This window comes from Stenella coeruleoalba, assembly GCF_951394435.1.
Source record: "Stenella coeruleoalba genome assembly, chromosome: 3".
Lineage (NCBI taxonomy): Eukaryota > Metazoa > Chordata > Mammalia > Artiodactyla > Delphinidae > Stenella > Stenella coeruleoalba.
In genome coordinates this window covers 60,002,082-60,022,407 of record NC_137148.1, presented here as the reverse complement: position 1 = coordinate 60,022,407, position 20,326 = coordinate 60,002,082, and the positions used below count along the sequence as shown (strand labels likewise).

The 20,326-nt window shown below is 43.2% G+C and overlaps 1 protein-coding gene across 2 annotated transcripts in view; it reads right to left on the bottom strand.

Moving 5' to 3' along the window:
• IQGAP2 (IQ motif containing GTPase activating protein 2) overlaps nt 1–20,326 on the bottom strand; it is a 285,569-nt gene that overhangs the window by 138,521 nt on the left and 126,722 nt on the right. For both annotated transcript variants that reach the window (XM_079917126.1, XM_079917125.1), the window contains one exon: nt 2,989–3,145. In XM_079917126.1, coding sequence (XP_079773252.1) covers nt 2,989–3,145 — 157 coding nt within the window. The remainder of the gene's footprint in view (nt 1–2,988; nt 3,146–20,326) is intronic.

Sequence of the window (20,326 nt, the reverse complement as noted above, 5' to 3'; positions counted from 1 at the left end):
GGTTTCCAGGTGGCACACCAAGAGACGGGCCTAGGTTAGCAAGTGTTCCCTTGTGTTTCAACGTCTCTCGCAGTCCCGTGATTTAGTGCTCCTTAGAAAGGACCACGTGCGTGACGGGCTTTAGACCTGAAGAACACATGAACGGGAAGCTAAGTCTCCTGCCCACTAATACTGGTCTCCTTTCATTTCTGTAGAAGAAATGAAATGGCCTTAACATAAAAACTTATGATTACATGGCAAATCACTGACAATTTCCATTCAAGGACACTTTCAAGGATTTAATAAAAGGAGAAAAAGAAAAGCCTTTTTTTTTTTTTTTAAGAAAAGCCTCTTTTCTCCAGTGAATTAACAGAGGGGTAGTTTCCATTTGTCCCGTGTTTCTCCCACATCACAGCTGGCATCTACCACCCTCCATCCACCACCTCCCTTCTTTCCATGCCTCTCCTAGCAGCCTTTCTTCTGTGCACCCCAGCGGAGGCCTGGCGGCACGGGTGACAGCAACATAGAACACTTCCCTCTGTCACGATGTTTTGCTCAGGGATGTCATCATCTGCTTAGGCGCCACAGGTATTTTATTTTTTAACAAGAAATTGGAATCACTTCCCCATCCCCATCCCAAAGAGAAGCTGCTACTGATTCAAATAATAGGATCTCTGATGCCAGGAGGAAACAGTACCTGTTTAAGTTGCCATGAGGGGGTCCACAGCTAAACTGGGAAGAGACACCTATATTCAAGGTGTATAATGTGCCAGGAGAGGGAAGAATCAGCCCACCCGCTGCTCTGAGTCTCACCTTCACTAAAGGTCTGTCTTTCTGGCCTGATTCTCACTATTCACACATCAAAATACCCACAATCCCTTTCCAGGGAGGCCTGGCGCCAACTACACTTTAACTCTATCATCAAATCTACATGGCTGGGGCTTCCCTGGTGGCACGGTGGTTGAGAGTCCGCCTGCAGATGCAGGGGACATGGGTTCGTGCCCCGGTCCAGGAAGATCCCACATGCCGCGGATCGGCTGCGTGTGAGCCATGGCCGCTGAGCCTGCGCGTCTGGAGCCTGTGCTCCGCAACGGGAGAGGCCACAGCAGTCAGAGGCCCGCGTACCGCAAAAAAAAAAAAAAAAAATCTACATGGCTGTTAGTACTAATAGGCCTAGATCTTGGTAACTACCATAACAGTAATGAAAATAAAACAAAAATCGTGCTCTAAAATGTGGATAAATGTTCATTCATTTTGTGACAAGGGGGATACAAATTATTTTTTACCGTGTCTGAACTTTTAAAGTATTCCTCGAAAAAAAAAACAAACTTTAATTTTGGCTGGCTAAGTCATTTGTTTCACTTAAGTCTTACAAAAGGTCGAAAACTTACTCTAGGGAGAAACATCTAGAGTTAATAAACACATGACTTAATAAACTCAAACTTATTTTAAGATATGCAAACACTTCTATTCATAACGTTATTCAAGGCAGAAACTTTTGCTCAATTCCCTTTTGGGCTAGATGATGAAAAGAGAGTTGTCAAAAAAGATGTCAATTCATCTTGTCTACTGTTAGCATAAACCATTACTCAAACATTTGCTCTGAATTCAATACACACATTTAAAAAATAAATTTTGTCTCAATAACAACTGAAGGGTAGTGTGACATGCAATAAATGGAAAATCATTCCATTTTCAACTATACTTAATGTTACCCTTGAAATTTTAAGAGAAATAACTTTTAAGGATACTTGAAAATCTGCAGATAAAAAATACTGATAAAAAAACCAAACACAATATATTAAGAAAATAAAGAATCAAGTTTCAAAGAAGCTTTAGAAACCCTGACCCAAAGCGGAGAATGGATCACATGTTCCAGGAGGAAACAGCACACATTTTTTTTTTTTTTTTTTTTTTTGGTACGCGGGCCTCTCACTGTTGTGGCCTCTCCCGTTGCGGAGCACAGGCTCTGGACGCGCGGGCTCAGCGGCCATGGCTCACGGGCCCAGCCGCTCCGTGGCATGTGGGATCTTCCCGGACCGGGGCATGAACCCGTGTCCCCTGCATCGGCAGGCAGACTCCCAACCACTGCACCACCAGGGAAGCCCCAACAGCACAAATTTTAAAATTCCCTTTTGAAGACACATATAATGAAGGGGTCTTTCAGGCTGGTGTTTACTTTTTCCTCCTTTACTTCTTAATGGAAAATTTCAAACATAAAAATTGGACAGAATAGTATAATGAACTCATTTGCATGCCTCATCTAATCTCAACAACTATGAACTCATGGCCAGTCTTGAATCATCTGTCCAACCGCCTCCCAGTTATTTTGAAGCAAATGATAGATATATCACTTTATCTGAAAATACTTAAACATGTATCTGAAAAATATCAGAATTTTTTTTATTAATACAAGATTGGTATTTATTTTGGTTTGGTTTTCTCACTCATATGCCTTCCCAAATTAGCCATGAAATAATTCTTAAAACTAGTTGCATATAAAAAGGGTAGTCTTAATTTGTTTTAAACACCAAAAGGAAAGGAGTTCCTGACTATTCAATGTCAGAATTTTTTTTTTAAATCACCTTGGGCCTAACTCTTTAGGGCCACAAGTTCAAGTCCTAGTTGGGTACTTTATTCCTTGATGAGGACAAGGGGAGTAATAAACTGTGTTGATGGTGAAAAAAGGAGGGGTAGAGGGCCCCCCACTCTTACAGTTACTGGCACTAATAAAATGACCTCCATGAAGGAATAATGGGGGTGGGAGCTGGGAAGCCCCATAGAGCAGAGATCTCTCGGCCTCAGACCAGAAATAGACAAATGCTTTGCTTTTAAAATTGCTGCCGCCTCAGGAATGATTATTTACAGGCTTAAAAGACCAAGGACATCCCCTTTCCCCACAACCCATCTCCCACCAAATCCTTATAGAAACACTAAAAGAAAGGAAAGGAAGGGAAAGACTGAACTTCCACTTTGAGCTGGAGGCCAGACCAATTAGATCTCAGTTACCTTGTAACGTGTTTGTTCCACATCATAGATCTTTTTGTCCGATACCATTTTGGGGGCAAAGAACTTGGCTAACTTTGCAAGGTAAACTCCGTTCCGGAGCCCTTCTTCCAGTTCAGTGGTTGGTGGCAATTCTTCCACTAAGCAGACTTCCATCCACCTAAAGGGATTAAAAAAACCTTAAGGTGACTCCAGTTCAAGTAACTTTCTATAACTGAAGAGATGCAGTATCTTACTACCTGTGATGGAGACATTAACAAAGGGAGCGGGATGTGAAACATCTTTAGGTGTCACAGATGGGAAGAGAGAACTTTCTGGGTGGGACAAGAATTCAGAACACACAGGAACAAGGGGGATGACAAGCCCAGAGGCACTGAACTCACTTCCAAGCCAGAGCTTGTCGACTTCACTTTTATCAGAGTCTCTGCCAATTCTCTTTTGTGCCAAAGAGGAAAAAGGCCAAAGCCTATTTGTATGGGTGGAATGAGTCTTGCTGACATTACAGAAGAAAACAGTTCCAAGTTTATGAGCCCTTAGTGGAGGACATTCTTGTAGGGGTTATGCTGTGGGGAGAGTGTAGTCCCAGGTGCAGTAAAATTTGCAGTTGCCTCAGTCTGGAAATGACTACCAGGAAAGGTAGGAAGCGTGGAAAAGGGACAGTGAAATTCAGAGAGCAGACGCTGTCTTCTTTAAATAGGACACATTCCTTTTTCCAATACCAGGAACTTATTACAGCATGCTTACCTTTTTTGGGGAAGCTATTTACTGGATTTTGAAAAAGATGAGATTAAATCTTAGGACATTGTGCCAGTATTGTAGAAAAGAGAGCACCAAGGTCACTACTGGCTCAGAAACACACAGTGGGAGGGGAGCCAGGTCAGTTCCCATTTCACACTGGTGTGCCGAGAATCTGTGGAGCTCAGAGAATAATGCGCTTCCTATCCATTCTTGAAGAACTCTTCCCTACTGTAAGACCCAAGAGGCAGGGGTGCAAGCTCTCACCTCCCTGCCACGAACCCACCGCCCAGTCACCAACTATGAGTGTGAGCTCCACACCTATATAGCCAGTCCCCGCAGAAGATCATTAACAGCGAGAGCGCCGATCCCATCAACACTTGGCAGTCGGGAGAGGGCTGTTCTGCAGTATTAACAACCGATCGTGATCCAAGCAGTGAACGCTGTAAAACGTCTCAATCGCTCGCAGCTCTGGCCAACATCTTTGAAAAGCTCAAAGAGTCCCTAATAAGCAAGGAGTATTTACTGACCACTTATTTAGGCCATGGAAAACGTGGAGTATATGAGAAAAGCATAAACATAAGCCCTGCCTTCTAAGAGCATTAAGCATAATTGAGACGGCAACGCAATTGTGGGGAAAAACCAGGGAGTCATGTAAGAGAGGCTATGCTGCCCAATGCTACATGTTAGTGCATAAGAAGAAAAAGTTGGGGAATAAAGGGGATCATCAGATTATCACTGGAGTAACAGGGAAAACAATGAGAAGGTGGTGGGATCTGGATTTGGCCTAGAAAAGGGGAGTCTTTGGAAAGGCAGGGGAAGCGCTTAGGAGCCGGGGAACAGGACATACTAAAGCCATAAAGGAAACATGGCTGATTCACAGAGCAAACCCAGAGAAGACTCTGGGCCTTTGGGGTTCGTGGGAAGAAAGGAATAAAGCTGAGCACACAGTGAAGTGAGGTTCTGAGGGAACTGGCGTGAAGAGAAGTGATGACGTTTGCTGCCGCAGGAAGCAGGGAGCTATTGGCATCTTCGCAGCAGAGGAGTGACAGGCTGACAGTGGTAATTAGAGAAAAGTAATCTTGTATGATGGATGCCCCAGAGATAAAGCGCTCTGTCAGCCTCTCCCATTGTGAGGAGTGGAGGGACTGGATGAGACAGGAAGAAAGGGGAAGGAAGGAAAACAAGAGGCATTTCAAGGAAACGGTAACAAGACTTGGTGACAGCTTAGAAAGTGCAGGAGGGGGTCAAAGGAAAGAGAATATTCCCAGCCAGGGAGAGGGGCCCCGTGTGGAGGGAGGACTCAGCCCCACATCCACTGTGTGACCCCAGGCATGCCCCCTAACCTCTCTGGGCCTCATTTTTCTCCTCTGCTAAAGGGGCAGGAGATGAGAAGGATGGGATGTTAAGGTCTCTCCCAGGTCTAACATCCTAGGGGGACTGGGGAAACTGGGAGAACAAAGAACTGATAAAATGAGATGACAAGTTTGCTTTCACATAACAAACAAGGGCTTCAAATGAACGTAGAGTACCAAAGCCTTGATGAATTTTTAAAAATGTAAGAAATCAATAACAACATTGCCTTTTTGATAAAAATCTGGCCAAGTTAAAAGCCACTGCACTAGACCAAGTTTCTAATCTAAATAAACTACAAATTACAGCATTATGCTACTTCACATTAAAACAAACCTGTTTTCAAATAATTATCTTGAAAAAATGTACAAAATTGTTTCTAACACAACAGTATATAACTGCTTTATAATAATCCCGTAATCGGGGGTAGATGTATGAAGGGTGGCAGAGAGGTAAATTGACAATTTGTAGTAGGAGTGGGGGAGATAAATTGACATTTGGGACCAAGGGGCAGGAAGTTAAAATAAAAACAACTCTGAAGTGTGATATTTTAGACTTGGTCTTACTTTTTAAAAGGATAATCACCTTAATTTTTGTCTGTGTTAGAATATATGTGTAGTTGGCTGAAAACACTATTCTAAAAACTTAGGTTAACTATAGCCTATTTAAAATGTAGCCATCGCTAATGCATATGACATCATGAAGTACTCAAAGGCAAAAGCCATCTCTTCTTCCTTTTCATAATCCCTTTGTCCTGGAAATGTATTTACAGATAGTGGGCACCCAACAGATTGTTATTAAATGAAAGATTCTGACTGCTTAGGAAAAACGTTTTCCAAGCATCGCAGTTACATCATAACATCTTTTAGGACACTGCCGCTGACTTGTAAATGTAGCATTTTTGCAACATTAGGCATCAATGTTTCACTACCTTGAGAGTCAAAAGAAAATGCTATTACCATCAATGGTAACTAGTGTTTATTAGCACTATTTTATTCTAGAACCTGGATTTAATACTTGACGGGGATTATCATTTAATCCTCGAGCCCACCCCATAAGGAAAGGTGCTATTAGGATCACCACTTGCAGATGCTAATCTGAGGCCCAGAAAAGCCAAGGCCATAGAGCTACTAATTGAAAGACATCAAAAAGCTCCTCTAGGAACCCTCCTACACTGTGGGTTGGAATGTAAATTGGTGCAGCCGCTATGGAAAACAGTATGGAGGTTCCTCAAAAAACTCAAAATAGAGTTGCCATATGATCCAGCGATCCCACTTCTGGGTATATATCCGGAAAAAACTTTAATTCAAAAAGATACGTGCACCCCTATGTTCATAGCAGCACTATGTACAACAGCCAAGACATGGAAGCAACCTAAATGTCCATCGACAGATGAGCAGACAAAGAATATGTATGTGGTACATATATGCGATGGAATATTACTCGGCCATAAAAAATGAAATAATGCCATTTGCAACAACAAGGGTGGACCTAGAGAGTATAATTTTTACTAAATTGAAGTAAGTCAGAAAGAGAAAAACAAATACCATATGATATCACTTATATGTGGAATCTAAACTATGACACAAATGAACTTATCTACAAAACAGAAACAGACTCATAGATACAGAGAATAGGCTTGTGATGCCACGGAGCAACTAAGCCCGTGAGCCACAATTACTGAGCCTGCACTCTAGAGCCCGTGAGCCACAACTACTGAGCCTGTGTGCCCCAACTACTGAAGCCCGCGTGCCTAGAGCCCGTGCTCCGCACCAAGAGCAGACACTTCAATGAGAAGCCCGCGCAGCGCAAGGAAGAGTAGCCCCTGCTCACCGCAACTAGAGAAAGCCCGCGCACAGCAACAGAGACCCAGTGCAGCCAAAAATAAACAAATAAAAATAAATACATACATTTATTTAAAAAAAAAGAGAGAGAGAATAGGCTTGTGGTTCCCAAGGTAGATGAGTGTGGGGGAGGGATGGATTGGGAGTTTGGGATTAGCAGATGCAAACTATTACATACAGAATGAATAAACCACAAGGTCCTACTGTATAGCACAGGATATTCAATATCCTGTGATAAACCATAATGGAAAAGAATATGAAAGAGAATATGTATATGTATAACTGAATCACTTTGCTGCACAGCAGAAATTCACGTTGTAAATCATTTGTGCTTCAATAAAAATTTTTTTCAAAAAGCCCCTCAAATTCCAATTTTTAACTCTCACGACTCAAACAGAAGAAGGCAGTCTCACAGCCTAGTGTAAAATAAAAGTGGTAACAGGACACTCCAGGCTCCTTCCAGAGTGGGAGTAAAGGCCCCATGGTTTGGAGATGCAGACGCTTTCACTCTTCAGTGTAAGGTCAGAGCATAGTACATTCGCTGTCCAAGTGGAGCAAACGTCCTAGGGTTCCATTTATTCCCTTGAAACTCCCTCGTTGTCGTCACCTACCTCACAACTGTAAGTGACAGACAGCCTCGGCTGCGTCCTGCGGGTGCTGTTGTAACTGGGTGCTGGGTATGGGAAGCTTAGAGTCTGTCTAAATGGGGTCACCTCCTCGAGAACTCTGGCAAGACAAGGCAGGATCTCTAAGAGTCTCCTCATAATATACAGCTTGGAAACTTATCAATTATTAGTCAGTATATGATCAATAAAGTTTGAATGATGATAGCAAGACCATTCTTCCGGAACAGTCAGTAAACTCCGCTGCAGCATAACCAGCTAGGCTGGCTCCCTAACACTGCTCTCAGGGTATTAAACTACCTCACAGGGAAGCAGGGGCCATGATATGCAAGCTTCTAAACGAGTACCCAGTCATCACGTGGGCTGAATATCCTTTGGACCTATGTTTCAAAAGCCTCCACTCTCCCCTCCCCCCGTCTGCTAGCAGGATGCTAAAGCTCAGGGCAACCCTGAAAGAAGATGGAAGATCTCCCATCAGCCTGGGTCCCTGAGGAACCCGGGGACCTGGGTTATCTGTGTGGTAAGGAGCCTCCTGTACCCCCTCATCCTCGCCTTAAGCTACTGAACGTTACCTGAAAAAGAATTACATTTCTACTGCCAACCTCAGCCTCAGTGGCTTATCTGTTACAAAGCTAGTGTTACCCCGCCAAATCAATGCAATTCATTAAGTGGGATTTTTATGGTCTGTTGGGGTCAAACTTCCTGTCGCAATCACAATACAGAAAACAACTGGCCTGATGTTCAGGAAGTCTGGATTTCCAATCACTAGCTGGATGCCCTGGAACAGGTCACTTAAAACTCTGAGCTGAGTTTTAGTCCAAGAGTGTAAAATTATAAATGGAATTCTGTACGACACTAATTATGTGATTTTGTTGTGTTTAATAACAGCTTTATTGAGAGAGAATTCACACACCATATACTCTTTTAAGATGTATAACGCAGTGACTTTTAGCATAGTCACAGGGTTGTGAGACCATCACTTAACAATTTTAGAACGTCTTCATCACTCTGAAAAGAAGCGCTATAACTCATTTACAATATTCCCTGTTTACTCCCGATTTTCCAACCCACTAATCTACTCTCTGTTTATAGATCTACTTATTCTGGACATTTCATGTAAATGGAACCATAAAATACATGGCCGTCTGTGACTAGCTTCTTTCACTTACCATAATGTTTTCAAGGTTCATCTATCGTGTAGGATATATTAGGGCTGCATTCCTTTTCATTGCTGAATAATATTCTGCTGTATGGATATATATCATATTTTATTTATCAGTTTAGGGACATGTGGGTTTTTCCCACTATTTGGCTACTACGACTAATGCTGCTGTAAACATTAGTGTGTAAGTGTTTGCAAGGACATTCGTTCTGCTTTTTCTTGTGTATATACCTAGGAGTAGAATTGCTGGGTCATAAGGTAACTCTATGTTTAATCTTTTTTGGAACTTCCAGACTTTTCCAAAGCAGCTGCAACATTTTACATTCCCATCAGCGCTGTGTGAGGATTCTAATTTACCCAGCTCCTTGCCAACACTCAGCTGTCTTTCTGATTATAGCCATCCTAAGTAGATACAAAGTGGCATCTCATTATGGTGTTGATTTTCACTTCTCTGATGGCTAATGATATTGAGTATCTTTTTATGTGCTTATTGCCCATTTGCATATCTTATTTAGAGAAACATCGTTTCAAATCCATTGCCCATGTTTTAGCTGGGTTTTTTAAAATAATTGAGTTATAAGAGTTCTTTATATATTTGGTATACAAATCCCTTATCAGGTACATGATTTGAAAATATTTCTTCATTCTGTGGCTTGTCTTTTTGCTTTCTTGATGGTGTCTTTTGAAGCACAGAAAGGTTGTAATTTTGATGAAGCCCCATTTATCTATTCTTTTTTTCTTTAAGTCTTTATTGAATTTGTTACAATATTGGTTCTGTTTTATGTTTTGGTTTTTTGGCTGCAAGGCATGTGGGATCTTAGCTCCCCAATCAGGGATTGAACCTGCACCCCCTTGCATTGGAAGGTGAAGTCTTAACCACTGGACCACCAGGGAAGTCCCCCATTTATCTATTCATTTTTTGCTTGTACTTTGATGTCATATTTAAGAAACCACTGCTTAACTGAAGGTCACAAACACCTATGTTTTCTTCTAAGAGCCTCATAGTTTTAACTCTTATATTTATTATATCTTTTACCCATTTTGAGTTAATTTTTTGTACTGGTGAGCGGTAAGGGTCCAAATTCATTCTTTTTTTTCTTTTTTTCTTTTTTTTTTTTTGTGGTACGCGGCCTCTCACTCTTGTGGCCTCTCCCGTTGCAGAGCACAGGCTCCGGATGCGCAGGCTCAGAGGCCATGGCTCACAGGCCCAGCCGCTCTGCAGCATGTGGGATCTTCCCGGACCGGGGCACGAACCCGTGTCCCCTGCATCGGCAGGCGGACTCTCAACCACTGCGCCACCAGGGAAGCCCTCAAATTCATTCTTTTGCATGTGGACATCCAGTTGTCTCAGTACCATTGGTTAAAAAGACTGTCTTCAATTTGACCTGAAAACCCACAGATAACCAGAATTGGCCTGTGTCTCCTCCTGCTGCCCTCGCATTTACTGCTTCTTCCCTGTTCCTTCCATTGGTTGCTCGTACTGAACCTCAACACCAATATGTGAACATCTCATCCCAAACCAGAGGTGAAGCTATTCCTTATGAGCATCTTCAAGGCTGTCGCAGAACCTTATTTTCCTTTCGGGGGGCGGGGTGGGGGGCAGGAAATGGGGCTCTTTTGTATTAGTATTGCTTGCGTTCTCTTCTCTCTGCAGAAGGAAAATCTGAATCACTTACCAGGCAACAACAAAATGGAGGTAAAAGGAATTTCCTTTCTATCATTCAAGCAGACTGTCTTCAAATTTGTTTTTTTGTTTTTTGTTGTTTGAGTTGAGATGGTTTTCGTTAAGTAGCTCTGTGTGGAAAAGTACCAGGTCCGTTCCAAGTGAGACCGGGAGAAGGAGGGGTGTGTGGCAGGGGAGGATACTGGGAGAAGGATGAAGGGGAGAGAAAGGTAAAAATTTTCCAATTTTAGGTTAAGGCCAAAAAGAAAAATAATTAATGTCATTTTGTCTTGCAAGAGAACCAAAAACAAACAAACAAAACAAAACCAAACCAAAAGCCAAAATACCACCTCACAGAAAACTGGAGACAAACCATCCATTCTATTGTGCTACTTTTTGCTTTGCAGAGCACAGGAAAGTTGTTTCACTGAGGCATTTGCTATCTGAGTTGTTATTCAGGAAATCTCCAACTATAAATCTTGGTCTCTATCATACAGCACTGTATGAAATAAATGTCCCCAAAGTAGAGCTGCTGGCCTAGAAACAGAAAGTGTGTTTTTTTCTTCACAAACCCTGTTTTAATGTAGTGCCCTAATCCGTGAACTTCCAAGTACTACAAGTCAATTTCTCTCCTGAAACATTTTGAAAATCAGCATATGAAATATTTTACAAAAGGATAAAAACGACCAGCTATTTTTACGTGTACAGTGTAACTGGTCACCTTTTGTGCCAATGAGAAGTAAAATGTCGGAAGTCAGGGTTAGATTCAGTTCTCACGGTAAACCTTTCCATTCACTGGAGGCTGAGGCAAAACTGTCACAACGAGGAGGGGAGGGAATAAATTAGGAATTTGGGATTAACAGATACATGCTGCTATACATAAAATAAACAACAAGGACCTACTGTATAGCACGGGGAACTACATTCAATATCTTGCAGTCTATAATGGAAAAGAATCTGAAAAAGTATACACACACACATATTAAAAAACTGGATCACTTTGCTATACACCTAAAACACTGTAAATCAACTATATTCAATTAAAAAAACAAAAAAACTGTCACCACAATTCTATCAGCCTAATTAGCTCAGGGGAACAGGGATGTCGAAAAACACATATTGCACAACTGAGGCAGGCATCCATGGGCCCCCATCCTTCTCTCATATAAAATTTATTTGGTTCACTATAAGAAAATGATGTGAAATATTAAAATAATGCTAATTATTTTCTTTAAAACACAGACTTACAATACCATGAAAAGAAGCAATATATGACTCCAAAACCTAACAGGCACGGAGCAGGCTTTTGAGGACGTCTTTCTCATTCTCCTCTTTAGGAAGGAGATGATACAGCAACCCTCTGTCGAGTTTGGCGAGCATTTCATGAACTGTGTTCCACAGAATACTGGCTCAGTGAGATGCTAATACCGTCCTGGTGGGAAAGGGGGCCAAATGAACTTAGAAAATGTTGCATTCTATGTCTTCCCTTGAGGATTCATATGTTGCATTAGCATCCTGAAAGCTCAGAGAATTCCTGAAGTCAGGAACCAAGTTTACTTTTTGATGCAATGTTTCCCCCCGATATTTTTTGACCATGGAACTCCTTTTTCCCAAATCACTTGGTAATATTTCATATGATGAAATGACAGGTAACTGATAAAAGCAGTACAATTTGGTGACTAAAATCATGGCATTTGGGCTCACACTTTCTGAGTTCAGATCCTAGTTCTAGCATAATACCAGTGACTTCTCTGTAAAATAAAGATACTTAAACTATCTACCTTTGGAGGGCTTTTGTAAGGAGTAAATGAGAATCTGTATAATATATTTAGCACTGTGCCCGGCATATAGTTAGAGCCTGGCAAACATTAACCACAATTATTATTAGCATGTCCCCAACTTTGAATCTGGGCTATTTGCTCACCAGATGTGTAACCTTGACAGATTAATTAATCCAATTAATATTTTTGAGCATCAAGTACTTTCCAGACCTGGTTCCACATGGTGAATCAGGCAAAGTCCCTCAGTTTCCTAAGCAGTAGGTCTCATATTCTCACTGATGTTAGGATGCCACTAGTTCAGGAGTTATGGAGGATTAAATGAAACACCACCAGTATGGAACCTAGCAGATAGCTGGTGCCCAGATGTCACTCACATGGTTGCCTTCTTTTTTATCTATCTATTTTTTAAAATAAATTTATTTATTTATTTTTGGCTGCATTGGGTCTTCGTTGCTGCGTGCAGGCTTTCTCTAGTTGCAGCGAGCAGGGGCTACTCTTCATTGCAATGCGCGGGCTTCTCATTGCGGTGGCTTCTCTTGCTGCGGAGTAAGGGCTCTAGGTGCGCGGGCTTCGGTAGGTGTGGCACATGGGCTCAGTAGCCGTGGCTCACGGGCTCAGTAGTTGTGGCACAGGGGCTTAGTTGCTCCGTGGCATGTGGGATCTTCCCGGACCAGGGATGGAACCCATGTCCCTTGCGTTGGCAGGCAGATTCCTAACCACTGCGACACCAGGGAAGTCCCTCCCTTCTCTTCAAATAAATTTTTCCAAGAATCTCTTTGGTGAGTTATTTCTTAGAAAATGATATTGAATGCATTATTTTAACCCTTCTTCCTCTATGTTTCTTAAACATAGGATAAGGAAAACAGAAATAAGTGGAACGGCCTGAGGCATTTATGGATATAAGAATGCCTGCAAACTTTGTAGCCCAATCTGCAATATGTCTGATTAACTTTTGAAAATTATTTTGAAAGAAATTTTGAAAAAAATTTGTTAATTACTTCACAGCCTACGCTGTTGCTTAAATATATGCTCTTCATAATTCTTCCTAACTCCAGGCACCAATCAGATATTTACCTCTCGAGGAGGTGACCCCATTTAGACAGACTCTAAGCTTCCCATACCCAGCACCCAGTTACAACAGCACCCGCAAGACGCAGCCGAGGCTGTCTGTCACTTACAGTTGTGAGGTAGGTGACGACAAAGAGGGAGCTCCAAGGGAATAAATGGAACCCTAGGACGTTTACTCCACTTTGACAGCGAATGTACTATGCTCTGACCTTACACTGAAGAGTGAAAGCGTCTGCATCTCCAAACCATGGGGCCTTTACTCCCACTCTGGAAGGAGCCTGGAGTGTCCTGTTACCACTTTTATTTTACACTAGGCTGTGAGACTGCCTTCTTCTGTTTGAGTCGTGAGAGTTAAAAATTGGAATTTGAGGGGCTTTTTGAAAAAAAATTTTATTGAAGCACAAATGATTTACAATGTGAATTTCTGCTGTGCAGCAAAGTGATTCAGTTATACATATACATATTCTTTTTCATATTCTTTTCCATTATGGTTTATCACAGGATATTGAATATCCTGTGCTATACAGTAGGACCTTGTGGTTTATTCATTCTGTATGTAATAGTTTGCATCTGCTAATCCCAAACTCCCAATCCATCCCTCCCCCACACCCCTCTACCTTGGGAACCACAAGCCTATTCTCTCTCTCTCTTTTTTTTTTAATACATTTATGTATTTATTTTTATTTGTTTATTTTTGGCTGCACTGGGTCTCCGTTGTTGTGCGCGGGCTTTCTCTAGCTGCGGTGAGCAACTCTTCCTTGGGGTTATGCTCATTTAGACTAAAGGAGACAAAGACAGGGCAACAGTGAAGGAAGGCTGTCAGACCTCTGGGATTCTAGGGAATGGGACAACAGAGCTTTCTGGCTGTGTTATCCATCAGGATAAGGGAAGAATGACCCCGAAGGAGATTCAGAGATTGAGAGGGCTGCCACTCCCACCACAGGCCCAGACCGGCTCCTCCTTAAAGGGCAAGGCTATCTCTTCTGGGTTCCTGTGGGTCTGGAAGGCAGGGCCACCAGCCTGGTGAGCCCAAAGGACAGACCACCAAGCGGATTATTCTGGAGGCTTAAAATCAGAATTTGCCCCGCTACATTTTAGACTCGCTTGGGATCCATCACCCCCTTTCTTCTTTCTAATTTCTCGCTTTTAGAATGGGAATGTCTATTGTATGGCTGTCCCTCCTTTGTAATTTGGAAGCACAAAACTTCTGGGCTGCATAGCTTCACAGCCGGAGAGGAATTTTTGCCTCAGGATGAATCACATCTCAAGTTTCATCCACACCTGATTTAGATACTTTGGTGAGACTTGGAACTCAGAGTTGATGCTAGAATGGGTTAAGATTTTGGGGCTTCTGGGATGTAGATGAATGCATTTTGTCTCTGAGGACAGAAATTTGGGGGAAAAAGGGGCAGAACGTTGTGGTCAGAACTGTGTCCCCTCCAAATTCATATGTTGAAGTCCTAACCCACACAGTACAAGAGAATGTGACTATCCAGAGAAGGGGCCTTTAAGAGGCGATTAAGTTTAAATGAGGCCATTTGGAGAGGACTTAATCCAATGACTGGTATAAGAAGAGGAGATTAGGACAAAGAGAGACACCAGGGCTGTGCACACACGGAAGGAAACCCAGTGAGGACACAGCAAGAAGGCAGCCATTGGCAAGTCAAGGAGAGAAGCCTCAGAAGAAACCACTTCCACAGACACCTTGATCTTGGACCTCCAGAACCATGAGAAAATAAACTGTTGTGTAAGCTACTCAGTCTGTGGTATTTTGTTACGGCAGCCCAAGCAAATAATACACTAGCTAAACCATCAACCCCCATCATCCTCTAAAACTCCTCACCCAATTTTATTTCTCTTCATTGTATTTCTTACTACCTGGCAGATTGTATATTTATTTGTTTGACAGACTCACCTACTTAGAATGTAAACACCGTAAGAGCAAGGCCCTTGCCTGTCTTTTGAGAGGCATATAGTGCAATGGTTCAAAGCACAAACTCTGCAGGCAGAGGCCTGAGATGGAACCCAAGCTCTGCCACTTACCAGCTGTGTGCCTTGGGGAACGGACTTAACTTGTCTGTGTCTCAGTTTCCTAATCTGTACGCTGGGGATAGTCATAGTCTGCTTCAGAGGGCTGTTGTGAGTTGATGGAAAAAAGCACAACAGCAGTGCCTGGCACATAATAAACACCTTGAGAAGCAGACAGCAGAGCTTTTACTGCTCGGTGCTATATCCCAGGACCACTCTGCCCAGCTGCCAACACAAGTCACTGTTCCCATCTGTCCTTCAGCACTATTTGTCTGCCACGCACACTTCCGCAGGGCTGCAACTAAGCCAGCATTTTGCTATGTCCAACATGCCTTCTCTCCTCTTGGCAGTCTGCAACATCCCACCGTGGCTAATCCAAGCCATCCTCCGCTCCCACCACCCCACCAGCCCCTGTCAACACACACACACATCTTATTATTGCCTTACACAAGTTAGGGGTTTAAATGGTATTTCGTAGGGGTGCTACAAATATTTATACATGTTCCCAAGCCAGGTTTCCACTCTAATGGAGCTCCCTCGATCCTGATAATGCCAACCACAAATGACGGCAGCTCCCATGGGATTAGCACGTTGCTCGGCACTTAGCTGACACTTGGCACTTACGTGAATGTATTCTCACACTAACCTGATGGGATCGGTATGATTCCCGTTTACCAGGGAAGGAAAGAGGCTCAGAGAGTTAAGCAACTTGCTCACAGCTACACAGCTAGTAGGCTGAGATTCCAATACAGATTGTCACCTCCATAGCACACGTGTCTGCCACACTCTGCTCTGCTCTGACAAACTGTCTACGATGAACTCGGTGAACAGGGCTTAAGCTACCTGCCTAGGAAGGTTCATTTCTTAAGAAGAAACTCACAGTGGAGCCTTCTCCAAAACCAAAACAGGCCAATTCAGATTTTCAGAGACTCTGTTTTCCCAAAGCGAGGTGCGATAATACAAGATGAAGGTGAACATCTTTTTTGGGACGGCTGAAGAGGCTGCTGTCACTTTCAGAGGTGTCTATGGGGTGCAGCTGTGCACTGGACTTTGGGTTCTCAAAAATCTGGCTTCAAACTTGGTTCTGCAATTTATTAGTCGTGATTACCTTAGTGTGCAACCATTTCCCTGGGCCACAGTTTCCCCTTTTTAAAGATTAGGTACAACACCAGCTACCTCACAGAGATGTTATGAGAACTAAAACAGATACCATCTGTGGAGTCACCTGGTAGAAAAGTACCCAGCATGCAATGGGTGTTCAAGAAACAAATGTTGATCAAAAGGAAGAAAAAGGAGTTAGGCAGGTGAGCATCAGTTTAAAGTGTAATGTTCCAAAGGATCCACCAGATACCACATGCTCTTCAAAGAGCATCTTTCCTAAGCACCTAAGCAGCCTGGCTGTGCTGACCTGAAAGTGTAAGATGCAAAGTCCGCTGGATGGAGGCCACTGGGGCATACAACACCCTGTAGTGAAACCAGCGGACCAAAGTGCCTCGGAGACCTGAACTCAAAAGTTGGACTCTGTCTACTTGGCTTCCTTAGAACTTGCTACAGGGGAGACGAGGCTGTCATGGTCATTTGCAGTGCAAAGCACCTTCCATTTTGGAAGGTAACCGTGAGCTGGGAACAGAGAAAAAGTAAAGAAGAAAGAACCAGAAGAACTGGGCAGGGATTTCCCGCCAAATCAACACCCACTGGAGGCTTCCACACAAATTTTGGCCTAACCAACAGCTGAAGACTTGATGAAGCAGATTCTCCTTCCTGGGTTTGGCTGCATTGTGCTCATGATCTAACCACAAAATAATCACTGTTCTTGCACTTTTAGACAGTTTTTGCCTCAACGCAGGCAGGAAAATGCAAGCAACAAGCTTAATAAGATCACTGTAAACTTTGCTAATTTACCACACCCCTCCCTACCCGCAACTCGCCTTTTTACAGCCTTCTCCTACTTCCTAACCAAATACTCAATAGGGGATCTTTTTTTAGCACAGGCTCTGGACGTGCAGGCTCAGCAGCCATGGCTCACGGGCCCAGCCACTCCGCGGCACGTGGGATCTTCCCGGACTGGGGCACGAACCCGCGTCCCCTGCATCGGCAGGCGGACTCTCAACCACTGCGCCACCAGGGAAGCCCAGGGGATCATTTAAATAATGAACATTTTAGAACACCAAGAGAATTCCATAGCTAAAGCCAGGTCAAATTTCAAAATATAAGACACAAAATCAGTCAAAACAGCATCCAGGATGACTTTCCCTCCTTCTCCGATTCCCTTTAAACTACAGGTATCTTGTGCTCAAAGTTAACCCTTTTCTGGCAATGGGGAATAAGACAGAGATATGAAGGCTGGTTCTTCTAGAGTCTAAAAGATCAAAAAAGAGTAGCTCTTAGTAGTGGTCAAGTACAGCAGGAGAAGACACCATTGGTAAGTTTAACTGTGAGAAACGTCATTTTAGTACCATATCAAGAGCCCCTTCCTCCCCTAGCTGTGTCCTCTGCCCAGCCCTTCCTGATTTCTCCCACCCCCACTAGCAGCTGTATCAAGGAAGTGACAAACAGGGACCCACTAGATGCCATCAATCACTGTCACTAAGAGGAGAATGAAAAGAATCCAACATATATAAGGCTTCCCTGGTGGCGCAGTGGTTGAGAGCCCGCCTGCCGATGCAGGGGACGTGGGTTCGTGCCCCGGCCCGGGGAAAGAATCCAACATATGTTCTCGCAAACGCCTCCCCCTCTCCACTCCCACTCCTCCTCACCGGTACACAATCTTTTTTTTCTTCTTTTTTTTTGGCGGTATGCGGGCCTCTCACTGTTGTGGTCTCTCCCGTTGCGGAGCACAGGCTCCGGACGCGCAGGCTCAGCGGCCATGGCTCACGGGCCCAACCGCTCCGCGGCATGTGGGATCCTCCCGGACCGGGGCACGAACCCGTGTCCCCTGCATCGTTAGGCGGACTCTCAACCACTGCGCCACCAGGGAAGCCCACCGGTACACAAGCTTTATAAGCAGCCAGTCCCTTTTTCACAGCCCTTCAGTGGAAATGGATGAGGAGCAGTTAGTAGAAGCACCCCAAGCACTACTCTTTTCCTGTGTGTGTCTATATTTACAGTTCACACGCTTCCCAGGCAATACTGAAGCAGGGCTTCACACCAACTGGCTATGGACAATCCCGACCACGGAGAGATGAAGGACTGATGATCAAAGCAAGGCTGCGTTCAGTGCCAGGAGGGATGGCGGGATAGAAAGGATGCGCAATACAGGTAGCAGATGGTGCTCTCCCCAACATGTTCTCAAGTCAGAAAACCTGGAGTTCCTTATTTCTCTGCTGACCACTGTGGCACTTGATAAATCAATTCCTGTGGCAACAGCTCTAAGTATGACACTCTAAAAAAGGATGTTGTAAATGGAAGACAGACACTTGCATTCATTCCTGGGAATAGAGTGAGAGGCAGAATGTGGCAACTTGCATCATAAGTCATAGAACAAGTTTTCTCTTTGACTCCATAATGCCTTACTGTGCATCTATCATGGCTAAATAATATAAGAGAACTAAAGCAACAATAAAAGCCCAATTGTATGCATGAGGATATTAACTGCAGTGATATTAAAAAAATAAACAATTAAAACACTGTTTCACAGAAGAGATTGTGAAGTTATGGGACATAATACAGATGAAACACGTAGCCAGTAAAATGTATGACAACTTAGCAAAAGGGAGGGAATGTTTCTGTGGTAAAGTGAATCAAGCAATGATACAAAAATATGTGCTTTTTGTTATAACTATATCAGGTATGTCTGCATATGAAAAATTTAGAAAAGTTGATATACTAGGTTGGTGGGATTTTAAGGGTCCCTAATTTTTTTGGAAATTTTTGTAATAAAAATTAAGACAAAAGGAAAATCAGGCTAAAAGTCACCACAATTAATTCAACTATTTTCCAAACCTCAGTTGTGCCACACGAGAATAGGTAGCAACAGACCAGATGCACTCTACCAATAAGGATGGAACTTTCAGAGCCTAGGGGAAAAAATTCAAACAGAAGGAGACAGCCATAGCATTTCCATTTATTAAAAATAGGTACCCACAAGATGAGATACATTACAAGACTACATACAGGCCTAAATGATGCACTTCATACAAATTTGAATGGTTGCCTATGGGAGGGAGGGAACTAGGGAAAAAAGGAAGTAACTCGTAGGGGCCCAGGACAAACCAGTGGCCACCGCGTGACCAGTAAGACCATTGCAGAGTGTGATTGGCTCAACCTTCGCACCTGATGTCCTCAAGGAGGGCCAGTCACAGTTTGAAGATATTGGAATAAACTGCTACAATTTCAGGCTACTAGACATTTCCTCTCCAGGACATGTCCCACGCTCCAAAAGAGTAGTTTCTTTATATGACAGCCATTCTTTCCCACCCCAGGTTCTAATTTTCCTTCTATTTAAAACAAGATTAAAAGGCTGCAGGAGGGCTTCCCTGGTGGCGCAGTGGTTGAGAGTCCGCCTGCCGACGCAGGGGACACGGGTTTGTGACCCGGTCCGGGAGGATCCCACATGCCGCGGAGTGGCTGGGTCCGTGAGCCATGGCCGCTGAGCCTGCGCGTCCAGAGCCTGTGCTCTGCAGCGGGAGAGGCCACAACAGTGAGAGGCCCGCGTAACCGCAAAAAAAAAAAAAAAAAAAAAGACTGCAGGAAATCATCATTACTGAAAAAGATTTAATCATGTTGCCAATTGTGCAAATAATTTTGTTACAAAATTGTATAACAATTGTATAGTAATATATGCGTGTATAGTTATAAATGTAGTAATATAACCATATGTAACTATTCAGAAATGATCCCTTATAAACTACAAAAGAAACCGGCAAGAGTGGCTACATCTGGAGAGTAGAACCGGTTAGAAAAAGGACGTAATTTCCACTATGTACTCTCTTTTCAGACCTTTAGAATTTTGTACTGTTCACGTCTTTTCCTCATTTATCTACTAGGTGGTTCCTTCTGCTCCTCTGGTGTTAAGAGTCCTTTGTATGTTACAGACGTTGGTGCTTTGTAATATAATTTTTCTAGTGGTTTTTGTCTTTTATATT